Below are 18680 nucleotides of genomic sequence, written 5' to 3'. Positions count from 1 at the left end.
ACTTGGCTTAATAGCTAATATAGGAAGTAAGAACCTGCATAACTGCTGAGTAGAGCTGTTCAAGGACTGACAGTTGCTTGAGATCACTTTATACACTATCTTGAATTCAGAATTAAAAAGTTACCCTGCAAGCAGTGTAATATTTATTATATATTTTTAGTTTTCTATTATTTATTTTTAGTTTGCTTTTCTTTATTGGCAACCAAAATTAAATCAGACACAAAATGAGGTATATTTGGGTTTCATTTTGTTGTTCTTGTTTGGGAGGTGTGAGGTATTGTCCAGTAGTGCAGGGCTGCCAAGAAAAACCCCATTTCGCACTCGTGTGTTTATGTACATCAGAAAGGGGATGCAAATCGGCAATGCATTTTAAAGAACAGCTGTCCTCATTGATGCTTGGCTTCTGCGTTTTCCAGGTTTGTGCAACTAGAAAACTTTGTAGTCTGCAGGAGGGACAGAGTTTGTATAGGACACATCGTGACAAATCTGGTTTTGAAGATTTTTTTTTTCGGCTGTTGAATATATTCAGTGCTTGTCACAGTGTCTAGATAACAAGAGAACTCTTGTCCTTTTTTTTTCAGTTGTCCAAAGACAGCTTTTTTGTTATCTTGATAACTTAAGGCCATGCACTCTCTTTTCTAGAACTTCAGCGTGAAGATATCTACAGTATAGAAATAGTAGGTGGGGCTACTAGAATTCCAGCAGTGAAGGAACAGATCTCTAACTTTTTCTGTAAAGAGATAAGCACCACGCTAAATGCTGATGAAGCTGTTGCAAGAGGCTGTGCCTTGCAGGTATAGTTAATGAAATTAAACTTCAGTATTGCTTCTTTAACATCATGTACTAATGAAATAAAACTAACCAAAAGCGAAAGGTACTATAGCTGAAACAAGATGTAGTCTTACTTGTTCTTTCAATGATTGGTAACAGTGACCGTGTCAGAAATGATTGTGTTCCATTTGTTAATTTGCTGCTGTGTCGTGTTAGGATGGTCTTGTTAGAGACCTGTTAAATTTGATAACCCAAATTGCACTGTTCCACTTCTGTGTAGTCATTTGGAAGCTTTGCTGGCTATCTTGACTGACAATCACTGGGGAGGTAGTATCTGTTACTACTACTTTAGTTCAGTCTTTCAGTTCAGTTAACTTTCTACAAAGCATAGGAAGTTTCTGTTAAAAATTCTGTGATGAGCAGGACCTCCATGTGACCTATATGAATTGTAGCCTTTTTGCATTTAGGTGTTAATTATTTTACTTGCTGTTTATTTGACTGCATGGATATAATAAAATTTTGGTCTTTGTTTTCTAGTGTGCAATTCTTTCCCCAGCTTTTAAAGTGCGTGAATTTTCCATCACAGATGTTGTTCCTTATTCTGTAACATTAAGGTGGAAATCATCTTACGAAGAAGGAACAGGGTAAGTTGTACAGTGCCTACTAAAAAGTGTGTGTTTGTGTATAGAAAGAAAGATGTTGAGCTATGGGGAAGACCAGGCCTTGGACTTCGAAGTTGTTGTCCACTTGAACAGTTGTAATTTTCTTTTTTTGCATTACACCTCTTGATTTCTGTTTACTGCTTAAGAATTGGAATACATTTCATTAAAAAATGTTGGTGTGAAGCTGCTTAATTTTTAAGAAGTGTGACATAGAATGCATAGTCCAGTTTTGAGACCTACAGGCCTTCAACCTGCAACTCTTGTCATAAACTGACTTAAACTAAATTATTTAGCTGCTTGGTTAGCAGGGCGGCTGATCATTAACATACCTTGATTTTGATTATCCATTATGTTATGCTCAGTGTTTTAACCTTACTTAATATTTTACCGCTTCAGGGAGTGTGAAGTCTTCAGTAAGAACCATGCTGCTCCATTCTCAAAAGTAATCACTTTTCACAAGAAAGAGCCTTTTGACCTGGAAGCTTACTATACCCATCCACATGAAGTGCCTTATCCAGATTCCAGAATAGGTACGGCCATGTGAATAAAAATCCCATACCGAACCCCTTGATAATGGGAAAAGTGGTTCTCCTTTTTTTAAGATACGTTACTTCCATATTTCCTAGGTTATAGAAAAGCCTATGTTTTTTAGAAAGCCTTGGCACAGTCTTCTTGGTTTAGATGCAGTGAGCAAATGGTATCGACATCTTCTTTTGTCAGTTGCTAAAAAAATGTACTTTCTTCATTCTGTCTGTGTTTAGTGTTTCTGAATGCTTTAAAAAAAGTAGGTACAAAGAGTTTAGTGCTCTTATTGTCTGGTTCTTTCAACCTCTATAAAATGGATAAGGATCTTATGTGCCCGCCAGCCTGGATTTTTTCAAAGAAATTGGATCAAAGGAGCTGTTAGCACTAGACAGTTATCTGTCATGTCTCTTTCTGTTAATCTGAGAACAAACAAGATAGGCATTTCCTTAACTTAAGCATCTGTAGTAGAGTCTAAAGTATTAGATCGCATGGATAAGTTTCCTGGTCTACTTTACTTGTAGTTATTAGTAGACTCTGCAGGGTCTTTAATTTACCATTTTATTTACTGATGTATGAATCTGGTAGAAACTTGGTGCTGCCTATTTAGCTGTCTGTGCAAGCCTGTCATCTTTAGGAAGGAACATTCTCCTCTACATGTGCGCAGTCTGCATCATTTACAGTCAAATTTCCAGCAAGTTGCAAAATAAAAGTATTGACCTCACTGCTTCCAGAAGCCTTGATAAGCACTGTTCGTTCTCCAAAACGTGTAGTGCATCCATGTTACCAAATTCAAATAGAATCTTTTATCTCTGTTAACATTTTATTTTTCAAATGCCAAGTTTGGGTTATGTGAATGAAAGAAACTGTTCGAGATGTATCAGAGTAATTTTTCTAGTGTGATGGTTAAAGAAGGCAACAGAGAAGTAGAACACCTCATAAAGCATTATCCTGAGTTTTTTTATGAAATACAGGATAAAGCAAAAACATCTTATTAATTATCAGTTAACTGATAATGATCGGGCAACCAGGTTTTAGTTCATCTAGCTGTGGCTTAACATTGTGGAATTGACAACTAAGTAGGAAGTTTCTAATTAGTTTGTTTGTTACATGAGGTTGCCATCTAAATTAACACCCTTCAAGGAATGTATTTTATTTCTTTTTTTCCTCTTCCACTATTTTTTGGAACAAAAATTAAAACCATCTTTGTTTCTTCAAGGGCGTTTCACTATTCAAAACGTTGGTCCCCAACACGATGGCGACAATTCCAAAGTGAAGGTTAAGGTGCGCGTCAATATTCATGGCCTTTTCAGCGTGGCTAATGCTTCTATAATAGAGAAGCAGAACATAGAGGGAGATCACAATGACACACCTATGGACACTGAATCATCAAGTAAGAACCAAGGCAGAGATGATGAGCTGGTATGTAAAGTTGTAAATATCTACCTTCCTTGTAACTCTGACTAGAGAGCCAATAATTAGGGATTAAATCATAGTGTATAGCTTTTGACAATTGCTACTTCTCCACCCTTAAATTATTTCTTCAGTTATGTAACACATTTCTTCATTATTAAAAGTACTGGTGACATGGCACTAAGAAAGCAAAAAAGTGTAAAACCAGATTCTAAAGAAAAAAGTAATTTTTTCTTTTGTTCTTTACCGTCTCTCTACTAGTCTTAGCATTATCTGGTGTTGCTATCAAATGGCAGCATATTTAATGAGACTGTTGACAAATGAATTGTTAAAGGTTTGTTTTTCCTCAAGTACTACATTTTCATTGAGTGAAAATATATGGTATTTCTTTATATACGGAAAACTTGTTCTTCATAAACATTCTTTCACTAAGGGTATTTCTTTAGGTACTTCAGTACTGGCAGTTCTTGCAGACTGGCCTGTAAGCCTATAGGGGAAAATTACTGGAAATAAATGTGCAACAGCTTTGTTGTTAATACTGAGAAATTAACAAAATTACGTTCTCTCATTCTACTGCAAGGAAGATCAACTTCCTTGATAGTGCAGTGCATACTGGAAGTAGATCACTGAGAGGAGTGAGGTGCAGCAATTGCATTTGACACTGTAGAGTCGAGGACTGGGTGCCAGCAAGCGCTTTGCAGCTGGGAACGGCACACCAACGGTGGCCTCAGCAGCCTTTCTTTTTTTGCTTGTGCCCTTCTATAGCTTGGGATTTTGGTTATGTCACAGCTCACGGGGGAGAGAGATGATAGCGTAGAGAAAAAGAGGATAAAGCAGTGGGCAAGCTGCTGCTTCCACTCCTCCTGTCTTTCTGAGATTGCAAAGTGGTCAGCAGAGTGACAGTCTCGCAGGCTGTCAGGCTTACTGAGGGAGTAAGGTTGGACAGAAAGCAAACACTCAGCAGCTTTATTTGGAGGAAGGGGTGAATGCATTTCCTGTCATTATCTTTTAAAATTTGTCTTTAGCAGCTTTTTCCACTTTAGTTGAATATACTATAGCAATTGGAGCAAGTGGTTACACAGTTAGCATTACATAATTCATAAAAGCAACTCCTCAAATATTACACTGCTTGCCAGGAATTTGAGCATATTTGAAATGCCAAACATGATGCAGTTCCTTGTGGACAAGTGCTCTGCATCTGATGTTTGTATACAAGTGAAAAAGGTCAGAAGTGACATAGTCGCATTTAGTGTAATAGGCGTGCTGCATGTGGAGGTTACCAAGATGAGTACACTGTGTTCAGTACAAGAGTAACCACTTCCATCCTCGGGCTTTCAAGTTGTAGTACTTCTGTTCATCTAACACATCTTCTGTTTTACAATGGTGCTTGTCAGCAATTACCTTTCATTATTGAGGATGATACCCTCGACTCTGAGGAGGAGGTTTGTGGTGTATATATGTATTATTTTCCCCCCCTCTAGCTTTTCTGTGTAGGCAAAACAGTTCCTTCCAGTTGTTGCCTTTTCTGTGTGAACAGTAAGAACAGTAAATGAGGAGGGTTTGGTGGGTTGTTTGTTTTCTACTCTGAAGTGACCAAGCTTAAATTTGGTAAAAGTAGCCTTCTTGTTTTCTACTTTTATCTTTAAAAACTTGCTGAATCAATTAACATAGCTCAACTGCAACATACACACCTGTGCTAGAGTTTGAAATCCTTAAATAACTTTCTTGTATTTCGCAGAACTAACAGTAAATTATTTTACATGCATATGTAGTTTGTGACTCCAGGAATTTTAATTCCTTGTAATGGAAGTAATCTTAGACCTTTCAGACTTCAGCTACAGGTTGTTAGTTATTGATGCTCTGGATGTCCAAGTACTGGAGTCATCCTGAAAACTTCAGACTTAACCATTACTATGTTATTAAAAGTTTTTTGCAATGATGACAGGGAATTGTATTACTTAAACTAAATCAAGTGATCAGCACTAGTAATTAGTGATATCTTTAAGATCCTTAAATTTAGAATAAGGCATAGGTGAACTACAGATAAATTTAAGTGAAACTTTCTTAATTGGGGTGGCAGGGAGGGAAGACAGTTGGTCATGTGCTCCAGGAGGCTACTACAGAAACTAATTTTCATGGTCCTGTGAGACAGATGCAGGTAACAATTACAATGACTAGATTACTTCTGCTTTGGATTACAAACTTCAATGTTTAGGTGAAAAATGGTATGAGGTCGAAGTTCTGGCTGTTCCATAGAGAACCTATTGTTATTGCCTGTGTTGGTGGTGTGTTTCTAGAATGTTCTTTGCATATGTTTTATATGTATTTATTTCTAATTTAAAAGGAAGGGAGTATTCACAAGGCTTAGTGTAATTCTGTAACGGGGACAGATGGCAACATCATAATTATTTCAAGGGGAACAGGTGGAATAGAATTCTCATTTAATTTGAGAAAGATACGAATACAAGTACTGTACCAAAATGCCTGTTTAAATATGGTGAATCAAAAATTCTTAAGATTGATTCTTAAGTCCATATATTGTCTGTGATTTACTGTAATTGACGACAGTCTTAAATCGTGCAGCGAACTTTTGCATTCAGTTATGTAACTCCTTTTTCTAGGATAAAATGCAGGTTGATCAAGATGAAGGTATTCAGAAAAGTCAAGCTGAACAACAGAACCAAGGAGATGAGGAAACTGAAAATGCAGGAACTGAAACAAAAGTTTGTATTCAGTATTGATAAGGAAATGTAATGTTGCTTCCCTTAGTCCTTTTTTGCCCAGTAATCTCAAAGTCATTAATCTTACCAGTTGCAAAACACGGGACTGTATTTAGAGGAGTACAGCTACGCTGAAATGGTTAAGTTAGGAATCCTACCTTGGCACTTTCGTTTTCAACATAGTATATGATTAAGACTTTGAAATAAGTCTCTGTTACTTAACTGAGTTTTATAGTGAAGATGGAATCTAGGGAAACTTAAGTAGCATTATAAAGAACAATATGCGGTGCCTTTAGCTTTTGAACAAGTTTTCGCAACAGTTCTTCACGTTATGTTTAAAGAAATTAAATTCCACCAGTTTGGTTTGAAACTAAGCTAGTGGTGATGCTGAATAGCAGATGAATAATTAGGTGCTTCATTTACATAAGATTAATTTGTATCTGACTTACTAGTTTCATTTGTCTCTCTTTTTTGAGCATAAATGGAATAGCATTTCTATTCTTGCAGTGTCTTAATAGTGTAAATCTTTTTATAGGCTGCTTCTGGCGACAAGCAAGATCATCCTGCCCAGCCAAAGGCTAAAGCAAAAGTTAAGAGTATTGACCTACCTATACAGGCAAGCCTCTACAGACAACTGGGACAAGATCTTATCAATTGCTATATAGAAAATGAGGTAAGCAGCATAAAAACATGACCACTCAAATTAATGTCACTGTAAATAATTATGTAGAAAGTATTTGCAAGCGTAAACTTAGTATCAAATTTAGAGTTCTTCAGGGGTTTGTCCTTAATTGTAAGGGGTTTTGTTTTGGTTGGGATTTTTGGTGAAATTAATCAGTTTCATTAGACTTAACTACCCAGATGTCTGAGTTTGACCTATTAGCCTGTCATTACCCAAAGTATCGATTCCGTTCTTAGGCAGCAAATGCTAGGGATTGCCAGTAAAGGCTGCGCAGTCTGTTACAGGAATGCTAATTGTTACTGTCTGACCTGATACTGGTCAGGAGTAGCATTTGCACGAGTTTTGGTGCTTTACGGAAGCTGTGTCCTTGGTTATATCATTTTTTTGCCCTTCAAGTCCTCCGCCAGCAGGAAATTATTACAACATGTAGAAAACTTCCCTTTCAGAGGATCCTTTCTGAACTTTCTAGGTATCATGTCTGTGAAGACCCCACCAGCATAAGCTCTTCTGTGAAAGATGGTCAGTCTGAAAAATAAAATATGAAATACTTTTTGTAGGGCAGAACAATTCCTGGTGACTTCCAAACCAGAGTCAAGACTTGTCTTCACTTCTAGTCCTGTCTGTGGCGGTCAGATCATAATTGATGTCTGATCCATTTATGTTGAAGCATTTGCCAAAGAGCTTCCAAATAGGAACTCATTTTTCCCTCATTCCAGTTTGCCCGCAGTGAAGATGACTTACACAAAGGTGAAAATTTTAGTAGTAATTATGAATTAGCAGGCTTCTGCTAAGTTCTGCGGTACAGTTTCAAGTGAGTAATCATGAAGCTTGACACTGGAAATACTTTTAGTTTTAAATAAGCTTTTTTCCACCCTAGGGGAAGATGATGATGCAAGACAAGCTTGAGAAAGAAAGAAATGATGCTAAGAATGCTGTTGAAGAATATGTGTATGACTTCAGAGACAAACTGTGTGGAGTCTTTGAGAAATTCATCACTGAAGAAGTAAGACTCGCCTATGTGTTTCCACTATTGGAAAAAATTCCTTTGTATTTGTAAGTTTGGAGTGTGGGTTATGTGGAGGCTGCAGGTGTCTCTTGGAATCAGCCTGTGGATGGGAATCGGGGAGTCTCGGTGCGATATCGCTGCCAGTGCACTGTTGTGGTAGCGATTGGTGCCTGTTGTTCTTCCAGCCATCAGCAACCCCCAAACAGAAGGGTCCTCTGAGAGACTGGGCAAGGTGGACAGCTGTTCAATCTCCTCCGTCTGCAAGGCAGCTATAACCAGAGGCCCACTGGTACCCTTTTGGGTCCTTGAAATACCCTCTCCTGAGATAATCTATCTCAAGGATGCATGGAGCCTCTGGGCCAGTCACAATGGGGTGTTTTTGCCACTCATTCCCAGTTAGGCTTATTTCAGCCTCCAATACAGTCAGCTGTGGATGTAGGATTAACTTCACAGAAGTGAAGTTCAAATTACACTTACACCTGGCATTTGACATGCAAGCATGTAGAGAGTTTTGTACTGTCTGAGAAGTTTCTCAGGGGCAAGGAGAGATTCTGGATGCAGGCAGAAAAGAAAAATCCTGTGATGTGGGGGTAGGAAAGCAGGACAGAGCACCATGAGCTCCTAAATGGCATGAGTGGGTAGGAATAAAATGAAAATGAGCAGAAATGGAATGTCTGTAGCTCTGTGTTTCATTGTCTAATTTTATTAACTTAGAAACAAGATTCTTTCCTCACTTGAAGTATTTTGAACTCAGCATGCTGTTGAAGTCCAAGTGAAGGTGATGAAGAAAGCTGTACGCTGGGCTTTTGCAAAAGCAGTATTGAAAGAACACTTGTAATATAATAATTTCTCTGTAACAGACACCTAAAAAGTGGCTGGTACACACGCAACCAGTTGTTGAAACAACAAATGTCCAGCAGCAGTTTTAAGGTCTGCTCTCTGGATTGTACCTGGTCATCAACCCAGCAACGCAGTAGATGCCCTTCCAGTATAAACTCAAGGGCGTGAGGCTGCCTTTCCCATACCAATTTCAAAACTCTCTCTTACATAAGTTAAGGGGATAGATAAAATCTTTTTTTCTAAACAATTAAACATAAAATTTTTGTTTATAGCCAGTAGAGTCCAATTAAAACAATTTTAACTTCAGCTATATATATAGTTGTCCAAATTTGTCTGGTCTTCGTCTTTCTATCAGAGAACCCGAGAAGCAGAACTTCCCATGTAAAGATAACATGCACGAATGTTAAGAGATGCATATGCTTTCTTATAAAATCAGTCCTGAAACTTTGTAACTCCCATAAACTTCACCTGTAAATCAGATTAGTAGGGTTGTCCTGCCTCTCTTACCATTATGTAAAATCTTGGCTTTGAAGTCTGTTAATTACTGTTTTCTTTCACTATCACTTTGAATATTTTAAACTAATGAAACAGTCTTTTCTGAGTAGGGGGGGGTTCTTTGTGTGCTGGGGGGAAAAGTCTCATCTGTCATGTTCCCTTCTGAACTAGAGTGTTCTTCACTTGCTTCGTAGGATTCAAACAAGCTGACCTTGATGTTGGAGGACACAGAAAACTGGCTTTATGAAGATGGAGAGGACCAACCAAAACAAGTATATATGGATAAGCTTCAGGAATTAAGAGTAAGGTTTTAAGTTACTTTCTAGGAAAATTGTGTGTGTGTGGGGGGGGGGGGTGGGGGCATTTATATAAATATATATGGTTAAGTAAGCAATGCTCTTTTAATGAGGATTGTGTGTGTGCATACCCATATGTGAGTTTTGTAAATCCATGAACTTTAAAGTATGGATGTTCAGGTTGTATCTGGATGTAGTTTAGTTATGAAACGAACATAATATTTAGAACTAGAAATACAGTTTGGTTAATGTCAGTTGTGCTCCTCATTTGAAAAGAGTCAAATTGAAGCAGACTGTCACTAGTGGCAGTAGAATTAATTGCTCTGGGAATTTTCTGTCAGCCTCTCCAAAAGGGGCTTTTGAGTAGTTTGACTGCTCTCCCAGGTATTCAGAATTACATTCCAGGATAGGTGCTCTGGTTTTCCTGTTTTCAGTGGTCTTCTATAGCTGTATCATAAAACTGAATTTTTGGTCTAACATCTAATGATAAAGGTTGAAGAGTGCTTTAACAGTACCTTCCACTGTATCATTTGGTTAGTAATGACCAAAAAAACCTAAAATACTTGAGATTTTAATAATCTCATGGGAAAATGTGAATTCTGATGAATGACTAACTGCTCTGTAGTACGTAAGTTTAAGTATGTCTCTAGCTCTTGGGCTCCAACTGTTTTCTCTCAAGTCAGATTTCCTTTGGGGGAGGGATAACTGATGGAAACAGCAGCGTAGATCCCGGCAACTGCCTTCTTGCCTGGATACCAGTATTCAAGAGAAGGAAAAAACAGACAATGGATAAAACTAGAAGTTTTTAGATGAACTGCTTTTAACTTAAACCATCCATGTAAATCCTGTCTTTTTTTCTCTTTCAAATGCATTGTTCCAAATGCTCTCATTGCTGAAAAGAACTGCAAAATACTAAGCCTAATAAGGACAGGCACTACTCCTGTGTTCAAACTTCTGGACTTTTTTTTGTTGCGCTAAAGTAAAATGCAAAGATTAAGCTCTTGAATGGTTGAGAAAAGTTGTTAAAGGCAACTTTCCTTCCAATACCACGTTTTATTCTTAGACCAGACTAAAGTAAACTTGTGTTTTGTCAAGATCTTTGTGCTTATGTTTCCAGAAATTTGGACAGCCTATTCAGGAGAGATACATGGAGCATGAAGAGAGACCAAAAGTTTTAAATGAACTGGGAAAGAAGATTCAGCTCCTTATGAAAGCAGTAGAAGCATACAAGAATAAGGTAGAAGCAAATTAATCAGGGAATGAACTATAAGGGGTGTCTGAGTTTGGCTGTAGAGTTTTTTTGTGTTTAAAAAGAAATCCTATAGGATTACCTGTTAAGCTGCTTTAAAATGGCTGTTGTGCTTCTGTTCCTGAGAACTTCTAACACTGTTCTGGATTGCTAGCAAAAATGGTTTCTTCATGAGAATACAAATTAAACATAGTCACATTTTTTATGGTGACTTGTACCACTTGAAATGGGTATCCCAAGTGATGGCTGTTACCATTGTTTCTATAACTTACAAGACTATCTGCTGGGGTTAGTTAATCAAACTACAGTAAATCTCAGGTGCTTTTTTTTCTGTGCAACTTCATTACTATCCTGCACTTCAGCAGTGTGAACTTTAAGTCCAGAATTTCAAATGTCTAAAAATAATGTCTCGTCTGTCTTGTTCTACAGTCATTCTTCGTACTAAATGCTTGTTAAAAACCGTTTCTAGGGGGTTACAGCAGTGTTGGCCTATTTATTATGTGTCCATGAAATTGTTTATTGGGTGAGAGGCATATATTAATCGATGATATAAATATCTCTTTCCTAAGGATGAAAAATATGATCACCTAGATCCTGCTGAGATGGAAAAAGTTGAAAAATACATTACTGAGGCTATGAATTGGTTGAACAGCAAAATGAATGCCCAGAACAAACTAAGTCTAACTCAGGATCCAGTTGTCAAAGTGGCAGAAATACTGACGAAATCGAAGGTAAAAAAAACAAACAAACAAAAAAAACCATTGTACATGTTGCTTTCTAACAAGTTTTTCTTTAGCAAGATTTTGGCTTCTGTGTTGAGCTAGAATGTTACACCTGCAGAGATTTTAAAGCTATGGAAAGATCCATACAGAGGGAGCAGTTGGGTTTTATCGATGTTCAATTCTGGCTCTTGATTTACAGCAGTACCTCTGAATAACCCTTTTTAAAGTATCCTGAGTTACAGCACCAGGCTTGCTAGAAAATGGATTACCATATAGGCTTTTAACAGAGCAGAAGCTTTTTAGCTAGTGAAAGGCTTTATTTTAAGTTTCTAGACTTGATAGAATTGAAAAGTCTCGTCCTTGAAAATTAAATTCCAGGTCACTATGAAACTGAAACAAGTTTGAGACATTCTAGATTAATGCAATTACTGTGCCACCAAATGAACTTGCTCTCTCACTTTTGTTACAACTAGGAATTGGATAGCTTCTGTAATCCCATTATATACAAGCCCAAACCGAAGATAGAACCTCCCAATGATGGGCAGTCAAAAGCTAATGGTGAACACAATGGACCAGTGAACGGACAGAGCGGTACTGAAACAAAACCTGAACCAGCGAAGGACAATTCTCAGCAGACCAAACCACCTGGAGAAATGGAAGTGGACTAAATCTTGCATTTCTTTTACTGAATTAAAATAGTGCAAGTAACCACAGGGTCCATTCTTTTTGTGTGGTACACACCTCAGATGTTCAGTTATTCTTAGCCAACCTTCTGTCATTTGTTGCTGCGTAGTTTTGAAAGTGTTTTATATTAAGTACACCTCTGATGTTCGTTTCCACTCATGCTGCTTATGTGGAGCTTTAGCCAAATGTAGATTGTATAAGTCAGTTTAAGCTTTCCCAATATATTTTATATCAAACATACAGAATTGATATATAAATGGCAACAATCTACCTTATTTAAAGCTTTTATTGTGGATAAACCTCAGCTCCTTTATTCAGGAAAGGATACTGTATTGCACTACTGATGCTCAAGTGTAGATCTAATTGCATCTTTATTTTGGAAAAATATTGGAATTGAAGTGGCAAAACTTGTCACTTGAAGCACTGACCTTTTCTAGTTATTGTATTGTTATAATTTAAATATTAAAATAGAGGTTAGTTGGCATACTAGTCCATCTTGTTGATGTACCATGAGAATTGTATGGTCTTTTTCATATAAACTGAATAATACAAGCTTAAACATTTTTTTAGATTCCCATACCACTAACTAAAATCTTAGTTACAAAATGCTAGCATAATGGCTCTGCCATGTGCTGAAATTAAGTGAATGGTCTCAGTGCACATTGCTGTACATAATGTACTGTGCTTATCATAGGATGATGATAATAGTATGAAGGGGTAGAATATACAAGGACTGTCGCATAGCTTTCCCTTGAAAATGTCTTATTGCACACGTTACTATTTCCATTTCTTTTGTTTTGAATGAACTCTACATCTTGATCACATCTTGTGCTGGGAAGGAGAAATAACAGAAATTGGGCTGTGCAAGCTGGGTATTAGCACCCTGATTTTGAGGTTGCTTCAATGCTGTTTGTTGCAAGCTTAGAGAGTTTATTTAAGCCTTGGTACTCGGCACGTAAAGCTTTGGTCAAGGATCTAAACAAAAGAGCTTACAAACTGGATATTGTTACCCCAAAGATGGAATCTACTTGATGAACTTGCATAGCTTACCAGTTATCTTTGGTCATTTACTTGATCTAATGAAAGTGTCTACAATGTATTACACAGTTGAGTCACTATTTTCTTTGATACATCTTAGACATGTCTTAGACATTGTCAAGGTCCAGTGTATGTTCGTATATTCTGAATGCTTGTCAGTCACCGAGGTACTGTAGCGCTTGCTAGAGCAAGTCACTTTTCTTTTGACTTTAAACAGCTCTTCTCTTACCAGACTAGGAATGGGCTACTCTGACTCTGAAGAGCGGTGTCTTAGTCAAGTCAGCGTAAGAGACTGAGATTAGTCACAGCATACACTTCAATGACTTGGACTCCATTGCTGAAGTGCACTGAGGTGTTTGGGTGTTAATGAGGCATTCCTGCAGCAGTTCTCCTGTACAAGATTGTCGCTGTTGTAAACAAGTGAAGGGTCTTGCTCTTGGTTCTGGCCTTGGCAGCCATTTTATCTCCAGCTGTGCCCTTCATGTTCTACCACTGTTCATGCTACAAAGAAAGAGAGGAGTCTGTGACCCAAGCTAGCGTTGGTAGAGGTGAACTATACTGTCAGATACCTTCACAGAAAAAGGAAGCATCATTTACAGCTGTACATAAACCTGCTAAACTAGCTCAAGTGCTAGAATTGTATCTTCATGACTGACGTCAAGTGACTGAGATGCATGTACTTCGCTCTACTACTCCTCCTCTACACAATTAACTGGGGATGGTCTGGCACTTGAGTTTTTGTATTTAAAGCCCTTGAACAAAAACTGAGTGACCTTGAAGAGAGCTGCAGCTACTCTGCAACCTCAGTCTTGAATTCTGCCGCTGTAGTCACACATCTTTGGCACTGAGGGGGTGACTGTACTTCAGTGTCAGTTGTCCTAAGTACGTCAGTACACGACTGACCTAGCTTTGGTCCCATAGGCTTTAACATGAATATCTTAATGCCTTTACCACAGCAGTGTAATGAGTAGCATTCTTAAGTATTGGCTTCCTAAAACCCATCTACACATTAATTTGTCTAGTAGACTTTCTGATACCTGGCAGAAGAGCTCAAACAGTGGACGTCTCCAGTGTAAGCTCTCCAACAGCTAAAAAAAAGGTCATGTGTAAGAACAGAACGTCTTCTGCTCATGGTCATCAGATGCTTAATAGTACATTACAAATGTTTGAGGCAATTCTTGTGTATAAAGGCTGGAATAATCTTACAGCAAGCTTAAAAGCAGATATGGCTAAGACAAGCAATTGTAGTAAGGTTTTCTTACTAGAACAGGTTTTTTTGCTGTGCATCTGCTCTGTCTCTAGATCCCTGGTGAAGAAGAATGCTACCCACAGACTGCTGATAGCAACTGGTTGCTGATGTATGTGTTAAGAATCCCATTTGGAAGGGCAAAATTGTTCTATCTGCAGTGAGCTTCACGTAAACATGTGAACATAGGACTTGTTCATACGTAATCTGTTTTCAGGAACAAAGAGAAAAGTTTACCAGGATGCAGATTTAAGGTTCTCAAGTACTTAGATAAGCAGATAAGTTATGAACGACTTGAAGATGAGGTTTTGTGCATTGGACTCAACAAGCAAGTTAGCCTGTGGCTACCCTGACAGCACCAGAATGAGTATCTTGCAACATAAAATTAACAAGTTTTGTAGTATGCTACTCTGCATCTCGTATATTTTAAAAGCAGGTATTTGTTGCTAATGTCTTATTTGAGACCTTCTATTGAGGGTAAGATACATTTCTGATGTTTGAAAATGTTCCTCCATCCCACAAAAAGAAAAAACAGGAAGCAACACTATCTTTGTAAAGGCAGTAGAGTTTTGTTTTAAAAAAAAAAATAAAAAAATTAATCACAGTCTACAGCTTCATGTAAAAGTTTAATTTCAAAAGAGCATAAATACTTTGCTTTATTTTACCAGCAACATCTTTCTTCTTTCCTTTAAAGAGGACTGATTCTCTCCTGCCTGGAGCATTAATGGGCTTGCCTCAGAAATGGCTTTAAAATTAATTTGCTTTATGAAACTAAGTTGCTACTAGCTGTTCTACAACTGATGCATGGTTTCCTTTCCACATTGTTTTTTTTTTTTTTCGGTAAACTTCAGGATTTTCTTTGAACTTCATTCATATGTAAGATAAACAGATTTTAAACAATCCCTTTAAGTTAAACTTTTATACTCTTCTTCCTTTAAACTGGCAAGGGTGCTACTGGATAAAACAACCCAGTACAGCTGCCTGCCTCGTTTGGTCTGAATTTGAATGTGTGTCTGAATTTGAATGAAGAATCCTCTCCCTTGTTTGCTTCTGGCAGTGTCCTTCTTTCACTGTTTAAATACTGCCTTTGGGGCATGCTTGCAAAACTTCCAGTAGGCAGTTGGATCCCGAATCCTCCAGGCCCTTTGGGTGAAGCACCCAACCTGTGTTGCCACTCGGCTTCACAAGGCAGCGTGGCAGAGGGAGAGGGGGAAGGTGCCCTTGTCTCTGGGTCGGGTATGGATGGCAGCACTGGAGGGGAACCGCAGTTCCTGCGGTGCTACTTCTGAAGTGTACAGGCCTGCGACTGCAGCGTTCTGTATGTGTGCCTTGTGGGCAGCCAGAGGGTACCACTGCTGTGGTGTGCGGTGTGAAGCTGTGGTTCTTCCACTTGAAAGTGTTAATCTAAAGCATCCAGTTGTGTCTGTTGATAAGATTTCTTTGTATCTTCAGCATTTAGTATTTTTTTGAAACATCTTGGTGTGCTGAACTCTAACCTCTGCTACTACAGATTCTTCCTGTTACTAACTGTTCTCAAATACTCCATATTTGAGTCATTTTTTTCACTGTAAGGATTATGTTTAAGTGTAACTTCAGGAGACAAGCAAGGAGCTAGCAGGAGACTTTTCTTCCCAAGTATTTTTTTACGCTAGTATGAGAACTTTACAGCCTTAACAAACCTTGGAATCTTTACACTTCTCAGTGCTCTGGTTATCCATGCCTTTCAGTTAACTGACACTAGCTTTCAACAACATGAAACCATTTTACAAATACGCTGCATTGGCTGGTTCACAGCACCTAGCCAGCTGCTGTAGGAAAAGAAGCTAAATTCAATTGCCATTGATCAGTGTTGTCAGGACTCCCATTCCTCAAAAGAGGGCTTTCATTTTTGTGTGACCACGCTGCAATGCTCTAATATGCTGACTTCTGTGAGCGCTTCTAAACTGAAGCCCAGATGCCAAAACTTTAGTTGTGGGTCAGTATAGTGCCCACACACTCTAGGGATGCTTACATTAGCTATCACTAGTTTTAACTGGATGGATGAATACTATGTTGCCTCTTTAATTTTGTTATGCTAAGTCTTGTAGCCTCTCAGGCACCAGAAGACACAAGCTCTCTGTCAGAAGAGGTAGTAAAAAAACCATTTTGCTTAACAAAAGGCAGGTAATGCCTTGTAAATTTTAATTTCAACTCCCAAGATGACTCTTGGAGTATAAATACAAACTCTTTGTAGCTAGAGAAAGTGTGTGGTGGCTGACTTTTAGCCAAATTCTTAATTCTCCACAGTTGAAATTTGAAGACTTCAGCCACTTATTACACAGGTAAATAAAAGTGAAAACAACTAAATGTGACTGTTAGTACCGCAGAATACTAAACTGGGAATGTGCTCATGTGACTTACCTGATACAAATATTAAACCCTGTTTTCCATCTTTCCTGGTCAGAAGGAAATACATCAAGTAATGAAAAGCGGCAATCACTGCAATATGATATATGAAGAATCATTTTAAACAAAAATGCAATTAAGAGCTATACCCACCGGCCACCTCTATGAAGTGCTGAAATGGTTTAATTAAACTTATAAAAAAAGGTGGTAGTCCCTGAATGTTGCATAGTTGGAAAAGTTTGTTTACATAGTCTAAACGTAACGCCACAGGATTGGGGGGGAGGGAAGAGATGGGAGTGTTAGAATTTAAAGCAGTGTTTTAAGTATGCAAAATGTTTACTATGTATGTAAATGGGATTCTTATTAGTGACAGATCATGTGCAAATTGACAATACTGCAATTTATTTTTGAATGGCAATATAGATTGTCAAGGTTGTGTATAATTATAATAAATATATAAACTGCTACTTGAACCATAAATGACCACTCAAGACCTCATTTTTACATCAATGTTCTTAAAAGAAGGTTTGTCTGATGTCATGGATTGATACAAGGTATGTTTGTCCAGAAGACCACAGGTAAGAAATAGGCATTTTTGCTGGCTCACCCTGTCCTGCTTGCTTAGTCAGGTGTGGTTTCTCTCATGCTTCTCTGTCCCAGTCAGCTGCAGACTTCTACTGACAAATTCTACAGATAAATTGCCTACGAACGCAGTGACTCTTTGCTCCACCTGCTGCAGCCCCAACACAGTACTGCTGTGCCTCTGGGCAACTCCTGTCACTTTCACATCTGCAGTCACGCTTCTGCGTTTGGATGAGCACAAACTACCACATTTCAAGCAGTTCATCTCTCTCAAATGATAAATTGCAACACACAAACAAGTTCAAAGTGGTTTTCCTGTGTCTTGAACCGCTTGGGGAAGTTGATGGCTTTGGGTGTTGTTGGTTCTCAGAGAAGATCCTGCAGCGCAGCAGTCCATGGACTTACTCCACGAGTTCTTTACTGTCTTAGCGGTGCCATGGGAATCCCTCCATCCTCCACCAGTATGCAATGACTGTAGAATATCTGCATAACCTATAAGAATGTATCAAAACATGACTCAACGTGTTTATATCCATCTTCCTCAACACCCTTGAAATGCTTCGCAAAGTCTGCATTTCTTCCAGGCTTTGCATACTTAGATCTCAATAAATAAAGTCTGCTAAACTACTTCAACAATATAATTAATTTCACAGGCAAGGGTTTGGGATTTAGGGGTGGCAAAAGGTCCTTCCTTTAAAAAAAAAAAACAAACCTCCATTATCTGTTAGACTTAATTAAAAGCTCCCCAAAACATCACAAAACAGATGTGAGAGTTCTGAAGATCCTTGTTTCTCTCTCATATTTTTGCTGCAGCACTGAACTTCGATAACTCTTCAGCAGAAAAATATTCTCAGCTGAGACATCATAAACAGCAAAGGTAAGAAACCCTGCCTGCCCTACTGCACAGCCCTGAAACTGCCTTTCACATTTCTCCATTGCTCCTGTTGGTACTAGCAGGCAATAGGAGCACCCAGAATCGCATCACTGGTGGTTTTGTCTCGCAAGGCTGCTTTTTTACGAGCATCTTTTGAATCCAGCTGGGAAATAAGAAAAACACACCACCTGACCAAAAGGATTTTTAAAAGTACTGAATTATCAAAGCGGGTTCCTATCTAACTTTACAACTATGCGTCCTGTCTATTCCCGCATCTTGCCTGAGCGCTCACCAAACAACAATTTCTTTGCCTTACTCTATGTGTTACAATAACAACATCAAAACCAGAAGTTTAAAGAAGAGGATTTTAACTAATAAACCACACCAGCCTGATGATTTTCAGGACAATAGTCTAACCCCTCAGCAGTTTCATGTCTCCCTTTAGAAGAGTTAATTATGAGCAATTAACTAGCCAAAGTAAAGACAAAACTCC

General features: G+C 38.3%; 1 protein-coding gene across 2 annotated transcripts in view; it reads left to right on the top strand.

Annotated features, from left to right (window-relative positions):
- Positions 1 to 17211, top strand: part of HSPA4L (heat shock protein family A (Hsp70) member 4 like) — a 30910-nt gene extending 13699 nt beyond the window's left edge. The window contains exons 9-20 of one of the 2 annotated variants that reach the window (XM_030028991.2): positions 643 to 794; positions 1309 to 1415; positions 1830 to 1963; positions 3175 to 3377; positions 4763 to 4810; positions 5990 to 6091; positions 6624 to 6761; positions 7648 to 7773; positions 9306 to 9413; positions 10525 to 10644; positions 11226 to 11387; positions 11852 to 17211. In XM_030028991.2, coding sequence (XP_029884851.1) covers positions 643 to 794; positions 1309 to 1415; positions 1830 to 1963; positions 3175 to 3377; positions 4763 to 4810; positions 5990 to 6091; positions 6624 to 6761; positions 7648 to 7773; positions 9306 to 9413; positions 10525 to 10644; positions 11226 to 11387; positions 11852 to 12046 — 1595 coding nt within the window. In that variant the 3' untranslated portion in view covers positions 12047 to 17211. The remainder of the gene's footprint in view (positions 1 to 642; positions 795 to 1308; positions 1416 to 1829; positions 1964 to 3174; positions 3378 to 4762; positions 4811 to 5989; positions 6092 to 6623; positions 6762 to 7647; positions 7774 to 9305; positions 9414 to 10524; positions 10645 to 11225; positions 11388 to 11851) is intronic. The other variant, XM_030029000.2, reaches the window with a different exon arrangement.
- Positions 17212 to 18680: the final 1469 nt, after the last annotated feature.

This window comes from Aquila chrysaetos, chromosome 1 (genome assembly GCF_900496995.4).
Source record: "Aquila chrysaetos chrysaetos chromosome 1, bAquChr1.4, whole genome shotgun sequence".
NCBI lineage: Eukaryota > Metazoa > Chordata > Aves > Accipitriformes > Accipitridae > Aquila > Aquila chrysaetos.
This window is presented reverse-complemented; position numbering and strand designations above follow the sequence as displayed.